Below are 19972 nucleotides of genomic sequence, written 5' to 3'. Positions count from 1 at the left end.
AAAACTGCCGCAGGTATGATAAAATTTACAAGAGAGCTCAGTCAAATAGCTCTTGTTATAAATACTAGCTTAAAGGCATTCTTCTGGTCTTCGGGATCAGGACTGTATTTGCATTTAATTATTATATTTCAAACTTTTAAGAACTTGGTTAAAAATATTAGACCAGCCAGTTATATCGTTAGAGTGGTTTCCAGATAAGGGTAGAAATTCATACCACTTTTTTATTACTTGGTGAATTTTGATTGACTTTATCTTTTTGTTTATATCCAAAATCACACAGGAGCAAAAATTATTACAATATAGTCTCTTTAAAAGAAGGAGCTATAGCTAAGCAAAGGTGTTTTAGTGATACGCTGATCTAAGAGGCACAATACTCTGCTATGACTTTGTCAACGTAACTGACAAATAATTCAGAGTTTTGAGTCTTTTGCGCTGAGACAAGGCTTAGTGTGAGACAATCAATCAATCATCTTTCAGACACTGATTTCAAAAACCTATTTTTCTTCTTTTTTGAGACTTTTAAGGACACGATCTTACTAGTTTTATGTGCCATTATTTGCACTAACAGAGTGTTTTTCCCCTGAACTGAGTTGTATCAGTCGAAGCCGATTCTGGTTTAGAAAGAGCACAAAAAAGATAGTCACCTCTGCCTCTGTAAGATATAGGAAGTGGAAATCAGTAAAAGAACTATTTTCTTATATAGTTATGTTGAAATAATATTAAGCATTCATTTAATTGTTCAGTGCTGAAAGCACTACGGTAGAACTACAGTAGACTCAAATATGTGACTCCTATTAGCCAAACATTTGAATTTTACTGTTGTTATTTAGAAGAGCTAGACTCTGGGCAGTTACAGTTATTTACTATGTAAATGTAACTGCAGACAGCTCATGAGGCCGTTGATGGTACAGTGAAGCCGTTGTCTCTCAGATGCTGTTTCAATTCCCTATCAAATTACCATTGACAAAAATTTGCTGGCTTAGCTAAAAAGTGGCGATGAGTTTGGTGCCATCATATGCATGTGTGTATCAGTCATCAAATCATTGCCCGCCCGCCTGCAGCAGCCCATCAATTTGCTTAAATGCACTGGTGCTCCTCACGAGCGACAGCAGAGCTGGTGGCCCTGAGACGGGGCTCCTGCCCAGTCCGCCCGTCGCCCTGGCTGGCCCGGGCCACCAGACCTCCTGCTAGGTGGTGGGAAAAGGAAACACTTTGTTCTCCTCTACTCTCAGTCTTGCTTTCATGGACTGTAAAGACAACTAAGGTTAAGTAATTTTCTGCTGCACGATTTCAAAGCATATTGTTTCTGACATTGCCTGTTGATCCGAGTCAAAGTCGCAAATTTCATTTTTTGACTGTGACATATGTCTGCGCTTACTTGTGGAAGTGGTTTGGCAAACGAGAGTGACAGAAGCCCAAGTGGGGACATCTGCAGCTACGCTGGCACTCTGCAAGCGTGAGTGCGACACGCAGGAATCACTGGAGAGGCACCCGGATGTGCGTCACCCTTTGGGCTCTTTTTCCCGCAGACCGATGTGTGTACCACTGTTCTTCATCCTCATTGCTTACGCTTTTAAACATACAAATATGAAGAAAAGCCTGCCTGAAAGTCCCTCTGGGAACCTGGTTACTCCCCAGTTAAGCTGGCAGAGTAGAGAAGCGTGGAACAGAGGAAATACTTACACCTGCATTTCAAATATGAGGCTCTTGGAGAATATTATTTCTCAGCTACCTCTGATTTCGTGACAGAAAGCCCTGATCAGAAATGACTGGAGGCTCTCAGGTAAGGTACTGCCTCAGCACGTTTTTAACATTTCAATTTCTCAGTAAGGAACAGCAGAGATACATCAGGTAAACTCCAGATTTGTGCTCACTGCTCAGCTCAGACTTGAATAGTCGGATATGGATGAGATGTTTCCATAGGCAATGTAGTCATAAGTTTAGCATGAGGAGCACGAATTAAGGCGCTCCAGATCCCAGTTAGTCTCTGGCTGGAGCTGCCCCTAACATGGTGCCAAAAATCTTGTGTTCCCTGCAGAAGGGCAGAGGTACTTTTTGGTCCCCTGATGCCACATGCCAGATGAAGGAAGCGAGCGCGCCTCTGGCACTGCACAGTGACTGCTGTGAAGCTCTGCAGACGGGCTCGGGAACATGCGGGAGCTCAGCCTCCTCCAAACCGGGGTTTGCCCTGGCCTGGCCAAGCTCACCCCACCGGTGACATATATACCCTTAGTGTCCTGGTGATGCTCTGCCAAGTCCCTCAATGCTTTATAGAATTAGACTGTGGATTTTGCATTTATTGCTTAGGATCTGGAAGGATTTTTAATTCTAGATCCACCTCCACCTAAATCAACACTCTCTCGATTGTCAGTTCTAGCTAGATCTCGCTGTACTCTTCAAAGCAGGGGTGTTTCCCCACCTGTAGGTATTTTTTTTAGACAGGACTGTGAATTGCCATTTGGAATGCAATTTCTGTTCTGGTTTTCATTTTATCATAAAAGTTATGTGAGTTGGTACTATGAAAATTGTAAAAGCAATTTGGATTTCTTTAAAGGTTAATTTTCCTGAAAGTTATGTCCAGGCCAAGAAACAGTGCTTTCCTGTAACCTTGTGGCCAACAGCAGGCAGCGGGATACGCGTTTGGCAGGATACAATTCATGTGAGTACACGTGTGTGTCCTCGTGCTTTAGTCTGAGAGAAATGCAGAGCCTTTCAAATCGAAGGCGGTCAGCAACAAACGGCGCACGCAGAGCCGTCAGTCACCAGAGTCTCAACACGCCGAAGGAGCCACGAACTCCGGTGGCAGAACTGCCCCCACGCCTGCAGGAGAAATGGCCTGAAATGCCAGGGCCCTGGACGTGGTCGAGGCAATACACTCGCACGTTTGCTGTTGCTCTTGCCGTTCTTTGTTTACATTTACTAATTGGAAGTCAATGTGTTCCCAGAGGCAAATAAATATATTTAAACCAAAAATTATACTCTTTTTTTTCAAACCGTGCATTGAAAAGCAGCTCGGTGCTTTTCCTGATGCACGGTCCCAGGAGCACTTCTGCATCTGCAGTAACACTGTAGTAGCTCTTTCACCTCTGTTCTATCTGTGTTGTTACACAGAGATTATTGGTCTGTTCACCTTAATCAAAGTCAGCTTACTTTGACTAGTAAGATATAGACCAGTTCAACAAAGATTAACACAGTTCTTACCACTTCTGTCCAACCAAACTTAATGAGATTACAGCTGAGCACAGCCTGGCGATACTTTATTTATTTTGATATTAATTTCCTGTGTCAGCTTCAGGTTTAAAAAAACCACACAGATCCCAGTACAGAAAAGACAAATCAAGCCTGATACCTGGAAAAAAAAAATCACGTACTAGAAAGCCTTGACATAGAAGCCACTGGTGTCAAAAATCCTAGATATTTGATGTTTCAAATTCAGACATTCTTCATTTAGACCAAAATAACAGACATTTGTAGTGGACCTTACTGCTGGTGACTATTTAACAGCTAGGTGCTCTCACAGCATGGTACTCTTTATGTGCACAGTAATGAAAGTTCGCTATTGATTTTTCTGTAGCTGCTTGTAACTATTATAGTTGATACATCAATAGAAAAGGAAAGCACGATGTTTCACAGGAGGCAGAAAATCAGAGAATACATGATGCTGTGACAGTAAATCATGGCATAATCTCAAGAATTGATAGATGGTTACTGCTAACTTGAAACCCATGGCTTTCTCTGAAAAGACTGGCCTATAATCGCCCAATATGTTCTAACAGACTGACTGCCCGTAATAGTGGTAAAGGACACAACACAATGTTTCATCTTCAAAATAATGGTTTCCACGAGCCTGGTTGTTTTGTGGTGGTGGAATTTGTTTTGTGTGTTACTGCAGGAAGAGGGAGAAAGAGTGGTTTGAATGCCATTTAGACTAACACTTAAAGGTTGTAGGAAAAATATTTTTTTTTTTTTTCCCAGAAAAGAGCACAGAAGGTTTTTGTTTTTTTTTTTAAAAAAAAAGAGAAGCTGTCATTAATTTTTAACTTGCAAAAGTCTGCAGTTAGTTGAAAAGGAAACACAAAAAAGCTGATTATTCTTGAGATCAAAATATTGGAGCTGTTTTGTCAAGAAAGGCAAATGCAGAGAAAATACATTTACCATGGCTGTTTCCAGTTCCACGGCATCCTGAAAGGCAGCCAAAGGCACGTAAGTAATTGAAAGCGATTTTAAGTGTCTGCTTCTCTCTGCTGCATTTTTGAGGGGCACAGCGATCTCTGAATTTTACAGTATGCCTAGTGAATTTTTAGCAGGAATGTTCTTAATTGCTTTGTTCCCTCTTTACTCCCTGGCTCGTCTCTGGTAGCTTTATCTATGGTTTTAATTAACTGTAAGGGTCTTTTTTCCCCAGTCTCAAAACAGAAAGGGAGGAAGAAACACAGGTAAGAGCAGGCCAGCTGGAGCACAGTGTGCAGCCTAGATGACACCGCTCCCACTGTAACCTCTTAGCCATGTTCCTCTCTGGAAGAATATTTTCAGTGTGCAGTGTTGTTTTCCAGCACTTCTTTAAGGGCTAGTGAGTCTGATACCTGTCCTTTTCAACCTTGCTGGTGACTCCGTTCTCTAAAGCCAAATGTCTCCCAGAAGAGATGGACTTAGACAGGAAGAAAGGACGTTCTCAAGCTACCAGCCATCCAACCTGCCTCAGACTGGGCTTGAATAACAGTCTGTATCATTTATTCTGCTTAGACTGGATTTTCCCCCAGTGAAAGACTAGATAGCATTGTCTGTCTTGACCTGAGCAGTTCCTTGATCTCTGTGACAATTTTGGGTGCTGGGAGACAGGAGAGATGCTGTTTTAGTGTCATTCCCCATTCTGATGTTGAAATCTTTTTCTTTAGATGAGGCTTCCCTTCGCCTGGCAAGCAGAGGTATTGTGCAATATGTTTATAATACACATCAAATCCTCCCGGTACTGGAGATGATGTTAAATGTAGGATTTTCCGTATTGATCTTTGAATAATCTTATAAAGAAGAATTCTTAAAATGTCCTTAGGAGGATGGCCATGCACAGGTTACACTTTTGCAAGCCACACGGACTGTTCTGGGGCTTACTCTTTCAGTTTGTCCCATGCTTGATAGCTCTGCACGGGGCCAGAGCAATACAGGGAGCCCCTGCTCTGAGAGGTTCACCTGATCTCAGTAGCAGCTTTGCCAGGGCCTAAGGAGTTGCAGTTTTCACCCCCCTCCCCTTTCCTGCCAGAAGTCATTGGGACACACTCCAAGCCATGAGCTTGGGAAAGAGTGTTTCTGCACAGTCCCCTTCTGCCTCCCGATTCATGATCACAGCTGCGTTCAAGGCTGGGCCATAAAGTTTGTTTCTGAATTTTCCTTCATTGTTTCTTTCCTGTTTGCTTCTATTTCCTCCCTCTCCACCTCTGGCTTGGCTTTGATCACAGTTCCATGGTTTCTCTTTCCTTCCTGGCCTTTTCCCCCTGTTTTCTTGACTTCTTTCTATCTCAAGCCCTCTGGTCTCTCTCTGTTCCTCTGATCCACATCACTGCTGTCCTTCGTTTTCATGAACCGCTCCTGGCCTCCTCTCTGCCCAGATATCCTCTGATCTGCCACTCTTCTCCCATCACTCTTGCAGATCCTTTCATTCCCCCTGGCCTCCTGTTTAATTCTCCTTCTACTTCTTTTCATTGTTTCTTTACAATATTTTGCCTCTCTATTTTAACTCCCTCGGAGACAGCCTTTTGAGAAACCTTTGACAAACTTTTGTTTCTCTTCCAGCGTCCAATCTTGCACAAGCAGCAAAGGAATAAGAGAAGGAGGGGAATTTGGCATAGTCTACGGTGCGTCTCCAATAAATGGCCAGCAGTCCACCCATATATAAACTTTCAGGTAACAGCCTCTGCAATGTTTGTGTTTAACTAGAAATACATGAGGAGCAGTTTTTAGTCTGTACATTCTGGTATAAAAAGTATTTAATAAGTTGTCTGTTGTAACTGCAAAGTGAATTTAGCCATTATATTCCTTTAGCGTGTTCCTCATACAGTGAATCATTTAAGCACATGTTTAAATTAAAACTATAGTGTGGTCTTACTGGCTCCAAGATTAAGGATATTTGTTGATTTACCTATACCTTAAGCCATTTATTCCCATGTGATGCCGGGAAGCTTGGCTAACAAAAGCAGCTGCTGATGTTAAACTTCTGCCAATAGCAGCTAAAAGAATTCTGTATAATCCCATACTTCCTATGTTACATATATAATACATTCAAACTTGCACCTTAAACATCTAAAAAGTATATTAAAAGTGGGACAGAAATTGTAAAAGTATTCCAAAAGCAGAGAGACATGTAAATGGGGGTTATGTGCAGGTAATTTTTTGCCCCTTACAAGGGCTGTTTAAAAGCCATATTTACTCGTATTCTGTAAACATATTAGAGAGGGAAAAAGTGCAAAGCACACTGATTGGGTTATTCTGAAATCCCCGCTGTCTCCACACAAAGGCAGCAGTACAGAATACAAATATTGCTTGATACCCACGTTTCTAATTATTTGCAAGATTTGTATCTAACAAATATATGACCTAATTTTCTCTGAAGCATCTAATCCTATTGTTATTTCAAAACCTTCTAAAATATGCATTTTAGAAAAAAAACAACATGAACAGAAAAAGTACTTGCGGAAGACGGTTAATCTTTTTTTTTTCCATGGCTTGCAGCTGTCAGACAAGCAGACAACATAAACCAGTAATGATCAAATTGGATCAGATTCATGCCTCAAATAATGCCATTGTACCCAACAGTTACATAAGAGATGAATTTGCAACATTCATTGCATTTTATGGAATAAAACCAGGACAAATCAACAGTGATTATTAAATTTCCTCTATAATTTAGTGTAGTTTATTCAAAAAACTCAATCAGCCATGAAACAGAAGGTCATCTCTGGAATTCCTGCAAGAAGTTTATCATTTGTGACTCCTACACTCAGGGCTGAGATGAATGATTAAATATTTATTTATTAAAAATACTGGTTTAATTCTTAACTATACCCTGTAGCCCCAGCGTTTGTATTTTATTCTTTTTATATTATGTGGGTGTTTTTCACAAAAATAATTGATTGGAGATTTCATTAGGATAGATACCTGTAGAAGAGACATTGTCCTAGTTTCTTTCATACTGCCTGCACGATGTGTGGAACCTGCATGGGAAGCTGGACTAAAACCTGTCAGCTCACTGAAAAAGTGTTCTCAGGAGCAAATGGTTGTTTATCAAAGTCGTCACTCCATACATCATCATTTAGCATTTGTAAGAAATTTAAGCACTGATTTTTAATAGTTTAGTTTTGCTATGGGTTTTGACAGATATGTCTTTGCTTTTGTTTCTCTATAAAGAAATCAGAAAAAGCAGAGAAATAAAAGAACAGGGCAAAATAAAATCCATTTTTTCCTGCATGTGGTAAGATAATAAAATTCACTTCTAAAAGTAGCCTCTCAAAAGGCGATTTTTCAAATTTTATTGCAAAGTTTTAGTCTGTAATATGAAAATACAGCAAGGAACTACTTTCATGTTGAGTAAATTTTCTCCAAATCTATTCAAGATATTTTAAATGGGATTCGTTTTATGTTAAAAGGTAGTCTTTGTTACTGTATCTGTAGAGATTTCCAACGATGTTGTTTCAATTTGGTTGTACCTTACATAGTATCTTTAATACTCTGGATTTCACCACTATTTACAAAGATAGATCACTATTGTTTTCATTTACCGGACAGGGTAGTTGAGGTATCATTTAAGAGACTTCAAAGCCCCGTAGTCAGCAGTGGAGTCAGAAGCAGAATTAGAGAGGGGGGTTGATGTCTCCGTTGGGCAATGCTGGCTCCATGAAAGGAGAACGTCCCTCATGAGATGATTCTGAAATGAGGTTTTGTCCATATTCATTTGCTTTACTTTCCCAGAGGATTAAAGCAGAGAAGTGGAATAGCTCTTCTGGTGGCAGAGTGGAGTTAGCCTGGCTGCTTTGCTTGACACATAGAGAAGAGTTAAATGTTCCAGAAGCAGACTGGCTATTTAACTGTTCTCCTGGCCCTCATCATCTCTAAAAAGAGATTTACCCCTAGTTTCCAAGGCAATGTGGGACATGCAACAGCAAGGGACTATGTAAGATTGCTGATAACTGCTCACGTTAGAAGTTATCAAATTTGAAATTGGCAAATGGAGAAAAGTTTGTAAAAACTGTGAAATTAGGAGACTCACAATAAATTTAAACTTCCTGTTTATGAAATTTACTTTCACTGGTTTGGGGACAAGAAAGGACCTGTGTAATCATCATCATTACCTCCTTCAGCTTTCTGCTCAATACAGGCGATAGATCTCCATCCAGCATTTGGACACCAAGTCTATAACTTTTGATTGAGCTGTACCATAATAATTTAGAGAAGCACTCATCTTGATTTTAGATTCCAAGAAATAGAGCCTCCATTATACGCAGAAATGGGGTCTTCAAAAAGACGGAGTTCTGCACCTTTAAATTTGTCTATTTCTAATGTAATTAATCTCAAACTAATATTACATAGCTAATCCTGCAAATGTGTTCTCATTGACTTCCATGGGATGTGCACAGGAGCCGTTGTTTACTAGATTAAATTTTTAACAAATACCATGTTACCTCATCGTATTACATCTCAATTACTGCAGCATTTCTTCCTATGGCCTTGGCAAATAGTGCTGCCAAGACACCCTTCCGAGCTCGTTGCTTCTCTATCTTTTTGCATCTTCCCTTTTCCCTCCTACATCAGATATAAATTGTGTTCACTTTCAAGGTCTTGTAGCTGTTCCTTCCTTACCTACCATCAGTCATTCAGTGTCACAAGGTCATCTCCTGCCTCTGACTGGCTTGCAATGCCGTCTTCATTTTCCGCTTGCCACCTTTCCAGACCCAATACTTTTCTGCTTTCTCTGCTCTGACTCTCATGCCTAATATGCCAGCTCTGTTTATCCACCTCCTTCGTATTCCCTCTCAAAACTTTTTGCTGTGACATTTGAGACGAGCCTGGGCTGTAAGTGTGCTGGAATCGTGCCTGTCCTCTGTGCATTGTCTGCCAGTCGAACCTGTTCATCATCACATATGTAGATTGTATACTTTAAAGGAACATTTTAAAATATCACCTGCCATAAAATTAGGAAAAGTTACTAAGTTGGTCACAGTGACAGTATTGTCCCAGCTAGATGTCTCCTTCGATGTTCTCTGCTTTCATTCCCAGCCTATCTGCAGATGAAACGTTAATTTCAAAAAGTCTATTTGAAATACTGTTAGGACAGCAAAAAATAATTAAGAATCAAAGGGGGCAAATATTTTGCCAGAAATTAGTATGTAGAAAACTGTACTGAAATAAATCTTGGTTTTATATATTAGTCAGCTGTCAGCTAATAATAAATTATGTTCAGTCCCTCCCTTGTTATAAATACATATTGATTAGTTTTAAACTCTGAACTTCAGAATGAGTTATATCTGGTCGTTGCTAAACTGCTTTCTTCTCTAAGAAAAAAAAATCTCCAACACCTATTATACTGCATTTAATTAAGACAAGCATCAGCTTTATGTACCATTATTTGCTTCTGCCAAGTCTCTGTGGTATAAATATTGAGCAGTCACATCTCCCGAATACTAATCGATCCTTCCTGAATTCCAAATGATTACATAAAGTTTAGGAAATGTTTCTTTGCCAGTATTATCCTCCGATGCTTACTGTAGTTAGACATTAGGGTTGAGATATGAGCCTGAATTTGACACATGTGCAGTAAGTCCTTTTCTAAATTCCAGTATAATGTGGGGAAGCCTGAAGGCCATGGCTGAATGCTAATCGTACAGAACCCCTCAGCTGCTTGCTTACGGGTGTTTACCAGGTGCCACCTTACAAGTCCACTGGGGTAACAGAATGGATGAGTATAAGAAAACTGCCAATGGATTTAATAAAACCACCTCGTAATAACAGCCCAGTTATAAATGTGCGTTATAAATAACGTATATATTTACAAACCACAAGAAGTAAACCAGCTAGAGTGACCGTTTTGAAGATGACTGCATTAAACCCTAAGCACTGTGTGTCACTACGAGTAAGAAGTGAACGCATTTGTGATGACAAGCCCATCCCTGGATAAGTGCTCCATTACCAGGTTGCCTTGGCTTGCTGAGGAAGAGTTTCACATGATACTGTTTGCTTCAAATTCACAGCAACTACTTCAGATCCTGGGGCTGGGTGCTTTGTGAAGGCAAAGGAGCATCATCTGTGAGCTTCTTGGTATCCTGCCACAGATCTACTGGGCCCATTTCACAGGAAGGAGAAGAGAGTCCCTGAAAAACTACAAGTGGCTCATCTACCCAATGAGACCATGAGAATGCTGGCACTCTGGATCATCTAGACCACTGTCCCATCTTTGACAGTGACCAGGAGCAGATGCCCTAGGGAACAATGTAAGAAGAAAAAAAGCATGCAGCGCTACCGCCCAGCAGCAGTCGCTCAGGCTCTGGCAGCTGGAGGTCAGCAACAGCCAGAAGTAGTTTTTTGTATTTCATAGCTTTCAATGGATTTTTCTTCTGTTAAGTTCTCTAGGTGACTTCAGTAACCACAAAAATTTTCGGCATCCTCTACATCTTGGGCAAGCTCTTGCCAGAGCTGGATAATATGCTGTGTTTAAGAACGAACTCTTGTGTTTTGAGCCCATTACCTGCTAGTTTTATTCTGATATTAAAATATCAGAATGATGGGAGGAAGAAGCTTTTTGGCTAATTCTTGTTTTTAGTAAGTCCCCGTGTTTAGTGGACTGTGCTTTAAAGACTTAGTGCAGTCTTTTTAAACAGAGAGTATAAAAGGCAGATCCATATTTCTTGAAAGTACAATATGATTATTAGAAAGGCTGCAATAAAGATCTACATGCCAAAATTTGCTAGGTTTTGCCTTCATGTCTGTATTACACTTAGGTGTCTATAATCCGGCATGAATTGGTTCTTGTCTAATTTTCTGGCCTTGTTTAATGTTTTCCTTTTGGTCTGATAAAACCTCCTGCCTCACTAATTACTTCATTTCATTCTCCTGTTCTTTTTCTTTGTGTATCCTTAAGCATCATAAATACTACCAAAATTTAATCAATATTCCTTGTTATATTACTTCCAGTTGATGCTTGTTCTTAGTCTCCTACCTGCATACATGACACCCCAAATTAAACTCTCAGCAAGAATTGTGGATGTGAAAATATGTACAGCCCCATGTTTCATTATTGTTTGCTACCAAATTTTTTTCTTATCTTTTCTGTATACTTAGATTGCGAGCTCACTGTGCCACAATTCTGGCTAGTCTGTAAGTCTTATAGACCAATGATGTTACATAAAGTGTATTAAAAAATGCAATAGCTAATTTAAGTATTTATGTTTTTCCAGCTCCAGAGTGTTGTTTCATGACTGCATTGATGTGAGTTACTGGAATCAGGTGAAACAGAGCACAGGCTGGCTTTGTGCTGCAGCTCCTTGGGTGCATGTTTGCAGGAAGCTCCGTCTAGTCCTGTGACTGATGAGGGTAGAGTCTGCCTTGAAAATGCTTCATTTCAGCCTGTTTCATCTGCAATGAAGACCTTAACAGGCAGATTTCTTTTCCAAAAGTGCAAATGGTGGAGCACAGTACCTCCAATACCTCCTCCCATCTCAGCTCTGACATTTTAGGGAAACTAAAAGCAAGGAAAGATTAATTTGCTGGTATTCCTCTTATTCGACAGAAACGGGAATGGAGTGTTGCAGATCTGGATGGATTTCTGCTGAACCCTTAAGTAAGGCTGTGATTTGTTTGAAAACTGAGTTAGTTTTTTGTTTGGTGGTTTGTTTTTTTTTTAAGCAAGGGCCCACTGTTTGCCATCCACAGTGATGAAATGTTTACCTTTTCTGCAGGACCCTCTTGTCTCATGTTAAGTGAGATGTGAGATCGATAGTGGCTCTGCAATTATTTGTCCATTGATAAAGCCTTCATTTCTTAAATGAAGTACATTTAGCTGTGTCCTGACAATGATAAGGGAGCAGTACCAGTCAGCTGCTGCCGAGTCTAGCATTTAGCTCCACAGGGAGACAAGTGCCTGGACGTGGGTCAAATGATGTCTAACTTTCTTCCTATTGGCATTTCACTTTACAAACTGCTCTGATGGGAGGTTTGACAAATCATCCTTGCTGAGTTCAGATAATAAAAACTAGCAGGACAAATGGGAAGTTTTGGTAAAGAGAAAACAATGGCTGATTTCAGGTTAAGTGAACGGTCTGTAAATCTACTGGATGGTAAAATGAAGAGATCTGTTGTGTCAGAAGATGATAGAAAGTATCCCATGTAAGGCACTTATTTGGTTCTTCAAACATCATTTAAATGTAGTCATTTAGCAAATTTTATTGATGAAAAATTGATCTGAACTTTATTCTGTGATAGGAAGCCAATCAAAGAAGCAATAAGACAAATTTCATCTCCAGTAAAAACAGTGTGAAATTCTCTTTGGCTTTAGTGAGGCCAAAATTTCACCCCAGTGGAGCATGCCAATCTGTTTCACTCCAGAATCAGAGACCTCAACAGCACGTGGGGTGGTTTTTGTTTGATTTCTTTTTTTTTTTTTAATTTCTAATTCTGATTTATGACAAAGAAAGAAGGGAGTTTCCAAACTAATGTCAAATTTGGTAATGAAAATCCAAAGAGGCTGATAAACTGACACATTTGTGTGTGTGATAGTGATGATTATGCTGGTTTTAAGGACTGATTTGTTCTCTGACTTTTTAACCTGTGGGAGCACAAGAGCTGAAGGACTGATTCATCTGAACTCGTCATCTGCTGAGAACAGTAGTCCAGGTGTGATGGACTTGCTCCTCACCAGAGATGGGCAGTGATCAGACTGAAGGGTGGCATGAGGAACCACTGAGAGTAGACAGACAATTGCTGAAGTATGAAAGTCTGTGGACGTTTATGTACAGAGAGGTAAGAGCTGGTAAGACACTTGGTTTTCATAACTGATGGTTACCTAAGTAACTTGAAGTTACCTTACTCTACGTATATTAATACTACATAGAAGTAAACTAGAGAGATGTCACACTTAAGAAACTAGTTACCAAACTATTCAGGCTTATTGAATAATCATGGAGTCACTGTATCATTATCTACTTGGCAGCGTTGGTCAGATGGGCACAGACAGCCTAGATGGCCCACTGGGGAAAGGAACGGAGCTCCTGTGCCGGGGTGTATGGCTCGCTGGGGTGGGTATGTGCAACCTGACTGCAGGAAGAGTTATGCACTGCTAGCCGCAAAGGCTATAATAAATATGTATCTGTCTAAGCTTCAACAGCATATTCTTTAATGCTACCATCAATCAAAAGCATTCTCCTGTATAAACGCTTTGGAACCTTTGACGAGTAGATAATAAACGCTTACCTCTCATTTAAAATCTAGCAAGCAAAACTGGTATGATTTAACTGTGTTTTGAAAAATTATTGTGTTTTGGGTTTTGAACATTATTTTGCTGTTCGTTTACTAAGATAATCACTTCTGAAATGTTAGGAAGAAAGGCAGCGACAAAGTTCTTTGCCCTGAAGGAAATTGCCATCTTGTGAAGAGATAGACAATATGGTACAGCCATGAATAACAAACAGCTTTACAAGGCAGCCTCCTATCTGTATAGTTTTAAGAAACAAGCAGGTTCCTCTCAATAATTTAATTCTGTGGATTATTGACTTTGTGTTGCCTTTGAGAGGCTTTATATTAGACATCTATTTTTCAACCAAGCACTATACTAAAGAATAATAGTATAAAGTTTTATTGGTTTGGTTAACACTGTGGCGTGAACATCCTTAGAAGTGTAAAAAGGCTGGTATGTCTTGAAGCGCTTTGTATTGCATTAAACATTACAGGACCAGATTTTCAACAGGAGCCAGCTGAGGTTTTTGAAATTTTTTTTTTTATTAAGTGATGTATTTTTCCATTAAGAACAGTGTTCTGTTGAGATGCCTAAGAGATGTCAATATGTGTCAAATGCACCTAGATGCTTAGGTACAATAATTGCTCCCAGTTATTTATATCGAATTTGATGCTTAGATGGTTTTGACAGCCCTGCTGAATGCCTACCAGCATTGTTAGGCACTTCAAGGTCTTCAAAAACCTGACTCACTCTTAGGATGTGAGGTGTCTTATTAACTTCAGCCAGAGAGTTCATTCATACTTTTGGGCACAAACTGAAGTACTTTGCTGGAAAGGGTATTTATGTTTTTCATTTCAGTTTTGTCATTGTTCCCATTAAATATTTGCCTCAGTCCTGTGGGTCAAGTGGTAACATCTTTACATTTTACTTTTTGCGGAATAACACCTACCTTTGACAATTAGCAAATTGAATTATGTGGTATGCTAAATAATGAACTAATCGGTTCCAAAGGTGTTGCACCTTCTTTAGCTATGTGACTTTTATATGCAAGTGATATGACTGCAAGGCTCCTATTAGCAGCAGAATTAGCTCTTTTTATAGTACCATAAATGAGATAAAAACTGAGTAACCTGGCTCAGTACAAGCTCGCAAGGTACTCCTGCCCAACTGCATCAGAAGTTGAGCACACTACCTGGCAGAATTAGAAGATCTAAAGGTGTAAGAAAGATTCCTAACTCACTGCAAAGTACTTGAAGAGGTGATGAAAGTGATCAGACAAAAAGGCCACCTAAATGTGAGAATTTTCCAAATGCACTTTGCTTATTCAGCTAATTTAAAATATCACTGAATTCTCTAAATATTTAATCAGAGGAAAGCTACAGGCCCTTTAGATGTTTTGATGCCACTGTCTTGATGACTGAAAAACCTACTTATTAGGAATTGGAAAATCTGAATTCTTGTTATTCATTAGGTTAATTCATAAAACATAATTTCTGCAACACATGGCTTGCTTTTCCTTCTCTGAATCTAAGATATGGGAAGTGATGAAGCCCTGAATACAAAATGTTAATAGTTACCAGGTAAATCCATCATGTCTTCCTAGGGTTCATAACATACAAACTTCCTAACAGTCAGTTCAGTTAGCTTCGTTCTAATTCTTAAAATAATTATTTATTCCCCACCCCCCCTTCTGTCTCCTATACTTCTGAAGTATTGCTCTTTTAGGCTCCCTGCGTTTGGAGAGCTTAATCTAAAATTTTCCACAGCAGTTTCAAATTCTCTAACCACCACATGGAGGGACATATTTAAGACAGTAATTGATGTTTTACAGTGTAATCAACACCGTTCCTTTTAGTATTGTATTATAATAATTTATTTGTAGAATTTTATTCCTTTACAGAAGTTTTTTTTTTTTAAACTGAAAACTAAAGAAAAACATTACTAAATGTCACCACTGATGATATTTCTTTCATTGTTGTGCTTGGCTCAACTCTTCACCCTCTTTGTAGACAAAATACCTTTTGACTAAACCAGGAGTTTGTCTATGGAGGTATGGCTGGATCTGACCTTATTTATGTTTTTACGTCTCTCCTTTCAACTGTCTGCCAGTAAATAAAAATTCATTTGACCAAAGTTTATTTAGACCACCTTTTTTAAGTCAACAAAGTGCAAACCTGAAAAATCTGTTCCTATGAAGTCAATAGGAATCCATCTCCCTAAGCCTTTTTTTAATTCCTGGCACCAGTGATTTTTCTTGACGGATTCATTGGAGGGCACTGGTTTAACTAATTTGTCTTGCATAGGTATCTTTCCCATTCTATGTCCTCTCTACTAATACAAAACAATCTTCCCTTTAAAGATTATTTCCTAGCCAGATCTGTCATAAATCTATTATTGTTAATTTGCACGTTAAGAGTCCCTTTCCCTTTTTAAAAACTATGAGATACATTCCTGATTTATGGGTTATGATGTGACAGCCATCATATGCAAAAAAGATTGTACTTACCACAGATGCCTTTGAAAAAGAGGGATATTTCAACCATATCCCCACTCCACCTGCTTTACATAACTATATTCAAGATCACAGAAAAACATGGCAATCTGTATTTTCCACTGTTCTCTAGAATTTCTAATAAACTTTTAACCATGTTTTGGAATATTCAGAAATCACATACAGAAATACAGAAAGCTTGTAATACTCTATTAAATTCCATAGGTTTTAGGAGTAATTTCCACAGAAATCCACTTTTAATCCCTATATGGATTAATCCTACTGAAAAATAGTCCTCAGATTCCTGTGAACCTCATTAAATACGTTTCAAAATAATTCAAATGTTTTCAGGAAAACATTAAGAAAAATAAAATAGTTTCAATGTTTTTAGAAAAAAATAACAACACTATTAAGTAAGATATGAAGAGTAGAGTGTACCTACCTAAACTAAACAGCACCAGGAATTTGAGACATACAAATTCTCGTAGATCAAACTGCAGGGAACGAAGCTTTGCTACTAGTTCTTGTGCGTGGCTCATAAGATTGTTGAGGGTGGCTCCAGCTTGGGATACTATTACGGAATAATCGACCTGTAAAAAAGAATTGTATTTCTGTCTGGTTGTCAGGCCTGCAGAACCACTTTAGGACGTTTCAAGCAATCACATACAAACTGGGATATTCCTGAGTAAAAGAATCACTCTCAATTTAATCATGTTATCAAGTCAAGACAATGTTATATATAACCCTATTTTAGGACAACAGTATATATTGAAAATATTATTAAACTATATATCTTAATGGTATCTCACATCAGTGTGAATGCTGGTTTGTCTGTATTAGCTTTTTTTAGAAGCTTTATATATGACAACTGCACATGACGCTGGTAGCTGTCCCCATATCGGTTTGTTTTATTCATTTGGTGTCTCTTGTTCTCACTGTAATTGTGTGATCCTGCGAAGGAGGACTGATGAAGTGAGCTTTGCGCTTACACTGGGCGTATTAGTCCAGAGGGACATAACGGTATTCATGGGAAATGGCCCAGTGTCCATAACTTGGCCAGAAACATCTATTCAAGCCCAGAAATGTCGGTGTATTCCCACAGGAAACAGAGGTGTTGTGTGGGTGTTTTCTGTTCTCCTTGGCTACACAAAATCCTGGTATGTGTTGGAGTTGGCTCCAAGGCACCTGTCCTGGCGAGTCCTCCCCTGCCCGCGCAGGAGGAGCCGGCAGGTGCGTGGTGCAGGCCAGCTGCTTGCCTTGTCCTGAGCAGCCACCGCAGGGCACGAAACTGCTTAAAAGGTCCCTTCCAACCCGAAGCTTCTACGATTCTCTGGGGCGTAGGAAAACGCGGGACTGCTCCGGGGGCCTGCTGCCCTTGTCATACCCGTTTGTTCTCGGCAGAGGCTGACCTGTCTGTGAGCTTTCCAAAGTGACACTTGTATATAGAGATCCAACAGAAAGCTGGAATTAATACACTATATTAAAAAAGGTAATATTCGAAAGCAAAGTATACTTAAAGCCTTTCATAGCTGACGTACTCCATGGAGATCCTTCAATCTCGGGCAACCTCCCCACTGCTTGCACACTGAAAACTTTTTTTGGCTAATGCCAATCCCATTAAGGGGACGTTTCTGTGCAGATGGTCGTATCAGCCTCTGCCGCTCTGAAGACGTGCACCGTTAGCCTTTGCATGCTTTGTCACGGGATGGTGAGCAGCGGAAAAGCGCTCAGGTACCGCAGCCTGCGGGAGCGCCGTGATGCGAAGGTGAAGCGCAGGGGCTGGGGCCGGGGTGAGCTGGCTCCCAGACCGGGTTGGAGGCTGTGAGACGGGGCAGCTCCAGCGCCGCGACAGCAGCGTGGAGCAGGGTGCAACTGCTGCAGCTGAAACGCCTTCAGCTCAGCGCTGTGCTCATCGGAGAGTATTACGTACCCCCTGCAAGCGCCACCGTCCCGTGAAGATGGCTGGGGGTGTTGCTTGCTCCTGTGTTGAACTGCTCCTGGCCAGCTGGCCGAGACCTAAACAGGCTATTGACACATTTAAAAAAAATTCTTTTCTTGCCTGGCTGCTTTAATATTACCAACTCCTTTCTCTTTCAGGAGCCTCCATAACAACAGGGAAATTGCTAACCATACTTCATGTAAGCATATGTAATTGAAGTCTGGCTCTAAACTAAGACTAAGCACAGTGGTAAGTGCACACTTTGGGTTAATGATTTGTTTAAAGGTATCGGTGCTCTAGTCCCATCTTTAAGGTCTCCCATAATAAAGTCGTTAATAAAGAGCAGCCAGGTATCACCAGCAGAAACAGACCGATACTGCAAAATTCTGTTTGTCCAGGCACTGATCCCTTAAAAACTATTTTAAAAAAAAACTGTTAAGAAACATGTATTTTGGAATATGTTTTTGATTTTGAAACTATTGAATTGATTTTGTTCAAGTATAAACAGCAGTAAAACAAGAAAAAAGGAAAGACTTTAAACCTGACAAAATTTCAGCCAGGAAAGATAGAAAGATGACTGAAAGGAACTAAAAATAATTTCTCCTAGTGATGACCTTAATATAATCAATAGGTTACTGACTTCTAATAAGACATTTTATTTATATGTACTCTTAGTGCTCTCAAGACATTGACTGAAGGGAACTGTACAAGAAAAATGAAGTTACGTTTTTTGGATGGATGTTAAGAATAACACTGCTCCAACTCTGCAAAGCATTTAAAGTTGTGCTTATGTTTCAATTAAGTCAACGGATTATGCTTAAGTACCCTGTGAGGTAGGATTTATCGCTCTCTTACACCTGGGAAAACTGAAGTAGTGATATTAAATTGCTTAATTAGGGACAAAGAAATCTGTGACAAAACTAGGATCTGGTCTTTGGAAATCCCAGCCAAACCATTTTTCATAAACTACTTTCTAGTTCCTCTGTTATTTCTCTCTCTTTCTGTATATGCACTTACACATATTTCTTTATATATAATTAAATGTACTTATATAAATAATAAGAAAAAATCAAGTAACATACCTCAAATACTTTTTACTTGAGCAGTTTAATATAGTGACATGATTCAACTACTTCATATTGAGAAACTAGTCACATATAAATATCAACTTTCACAACTTAATTTCCCTTTTGTAATTGTTAAGGGGGGGGGAAGCTCAAAATCCCTCACTGAGGTTCCAGTTTGGAGGGAAATATGCTATTCACTTCACAATAAGAAGTTAAGATGTCTGGATGTCAAGAATATCAGTGGCCTTAGTGCAGTGATTATGCTATAATGGAAAAACCCAGTAGATGCCTGGATCTCCCACCATCCCTCTACTGGAGAGCTCTCAGGCAACCTGCTACTCTTTCAGGTGCATTTAATATTTGCAGCACCAGCAAATTTGTCTGGGAGGCAAGTCCTCATCTGCCACTCACCAAGAGCAGGCTGTATTAAATTTTTATATTTATTGACATTTCATTACCATAATTGACTGCAGTTGGTTCTCTAGTAGAAGGCACAGGGCTGCCTCCTAAGCAGGAGAATTGGTCCCTTGAGTAGGATTTGCAATTAAAAACAACACAGAATGGATTTTTTTTTTTATTGTGTAAATATGATGAGTTGAATTTTCAGCTTTAACTAGAGAATACTGGGTGTGCAGAAGGGTTTTTTCAAGAGTGAGCAAAATTACGAGTCAGTGGAAAGACGACCCCCAAAGGTGTCAATCAGTTTATACAAAATCAACTGTGCATGAAAAAACCTCAGTTAATGTCTATTCTGAAAAAGTGGTCCCATTAAAGAGTATGCTGTCCTACTTGCTTGGTCCTGTATGCAATAATTGATACTAAAAGGTATATTAATTCTTTTACTTTCCAATTCATGATTAAAAATGCTTTTAAAGACAAAGATTAAAACAGCCTGGATCTCGAGCAAAATGTTTAATTGCTTATTGAAGTCTTAGCATTTACTTTATATTGTACCATTAATTTCATTTGGTAAAATCAAATCCACAATTGAAATAAATTATTCTTGCTTCCCAGTTAACAGTATTACATTTCACAGTTGATTT

At 39.5% G+C, this 19972-nt stretch overlaps 1 protein-coding gene across 2 annotated transcripts in view; it reads right to left on the bottom strand.

The window, feature by feature from the left end:
• NR5A2 (nuclear receptor subfamily 5 group A member 2) overlaps positions 1-19972 on the bottom strand; it is a gene marked incomplete at its 5' end in the record, with an annotated part of 93079 nt that overhangs the window by 9791 nt on the left and 63316 nt on the right. For both annotated transcript variants that reach the window (XM_082003113.1, XM_082003114.1), the window contains one exon: positions 16366-16513. In XM_082003113.1, the coding sequence (XP_081859239.1) occupies positions 16366-16513 (148 nt within the window). The remainder of the gene's footprint in view (positions 1-16365; positions 16514-19972) is intronic.

The sequence above is a fragment of the Phaethon aethereus genome (genome assembly GCF_964289735.1).
Source record: "Phaethon aethereus genome assembly, chromosome: 8".
Taxonomy (NCBI): domain Eukaryota; kingdom Metazoa; phylum Chordata; class Aves; order Phaethontiformes; family Phaethontidae; genus Phaethon; species Phaethon aethereus.
This window is presented reverse-complemented; position numbering and strand designations above follow the sequence as displayed.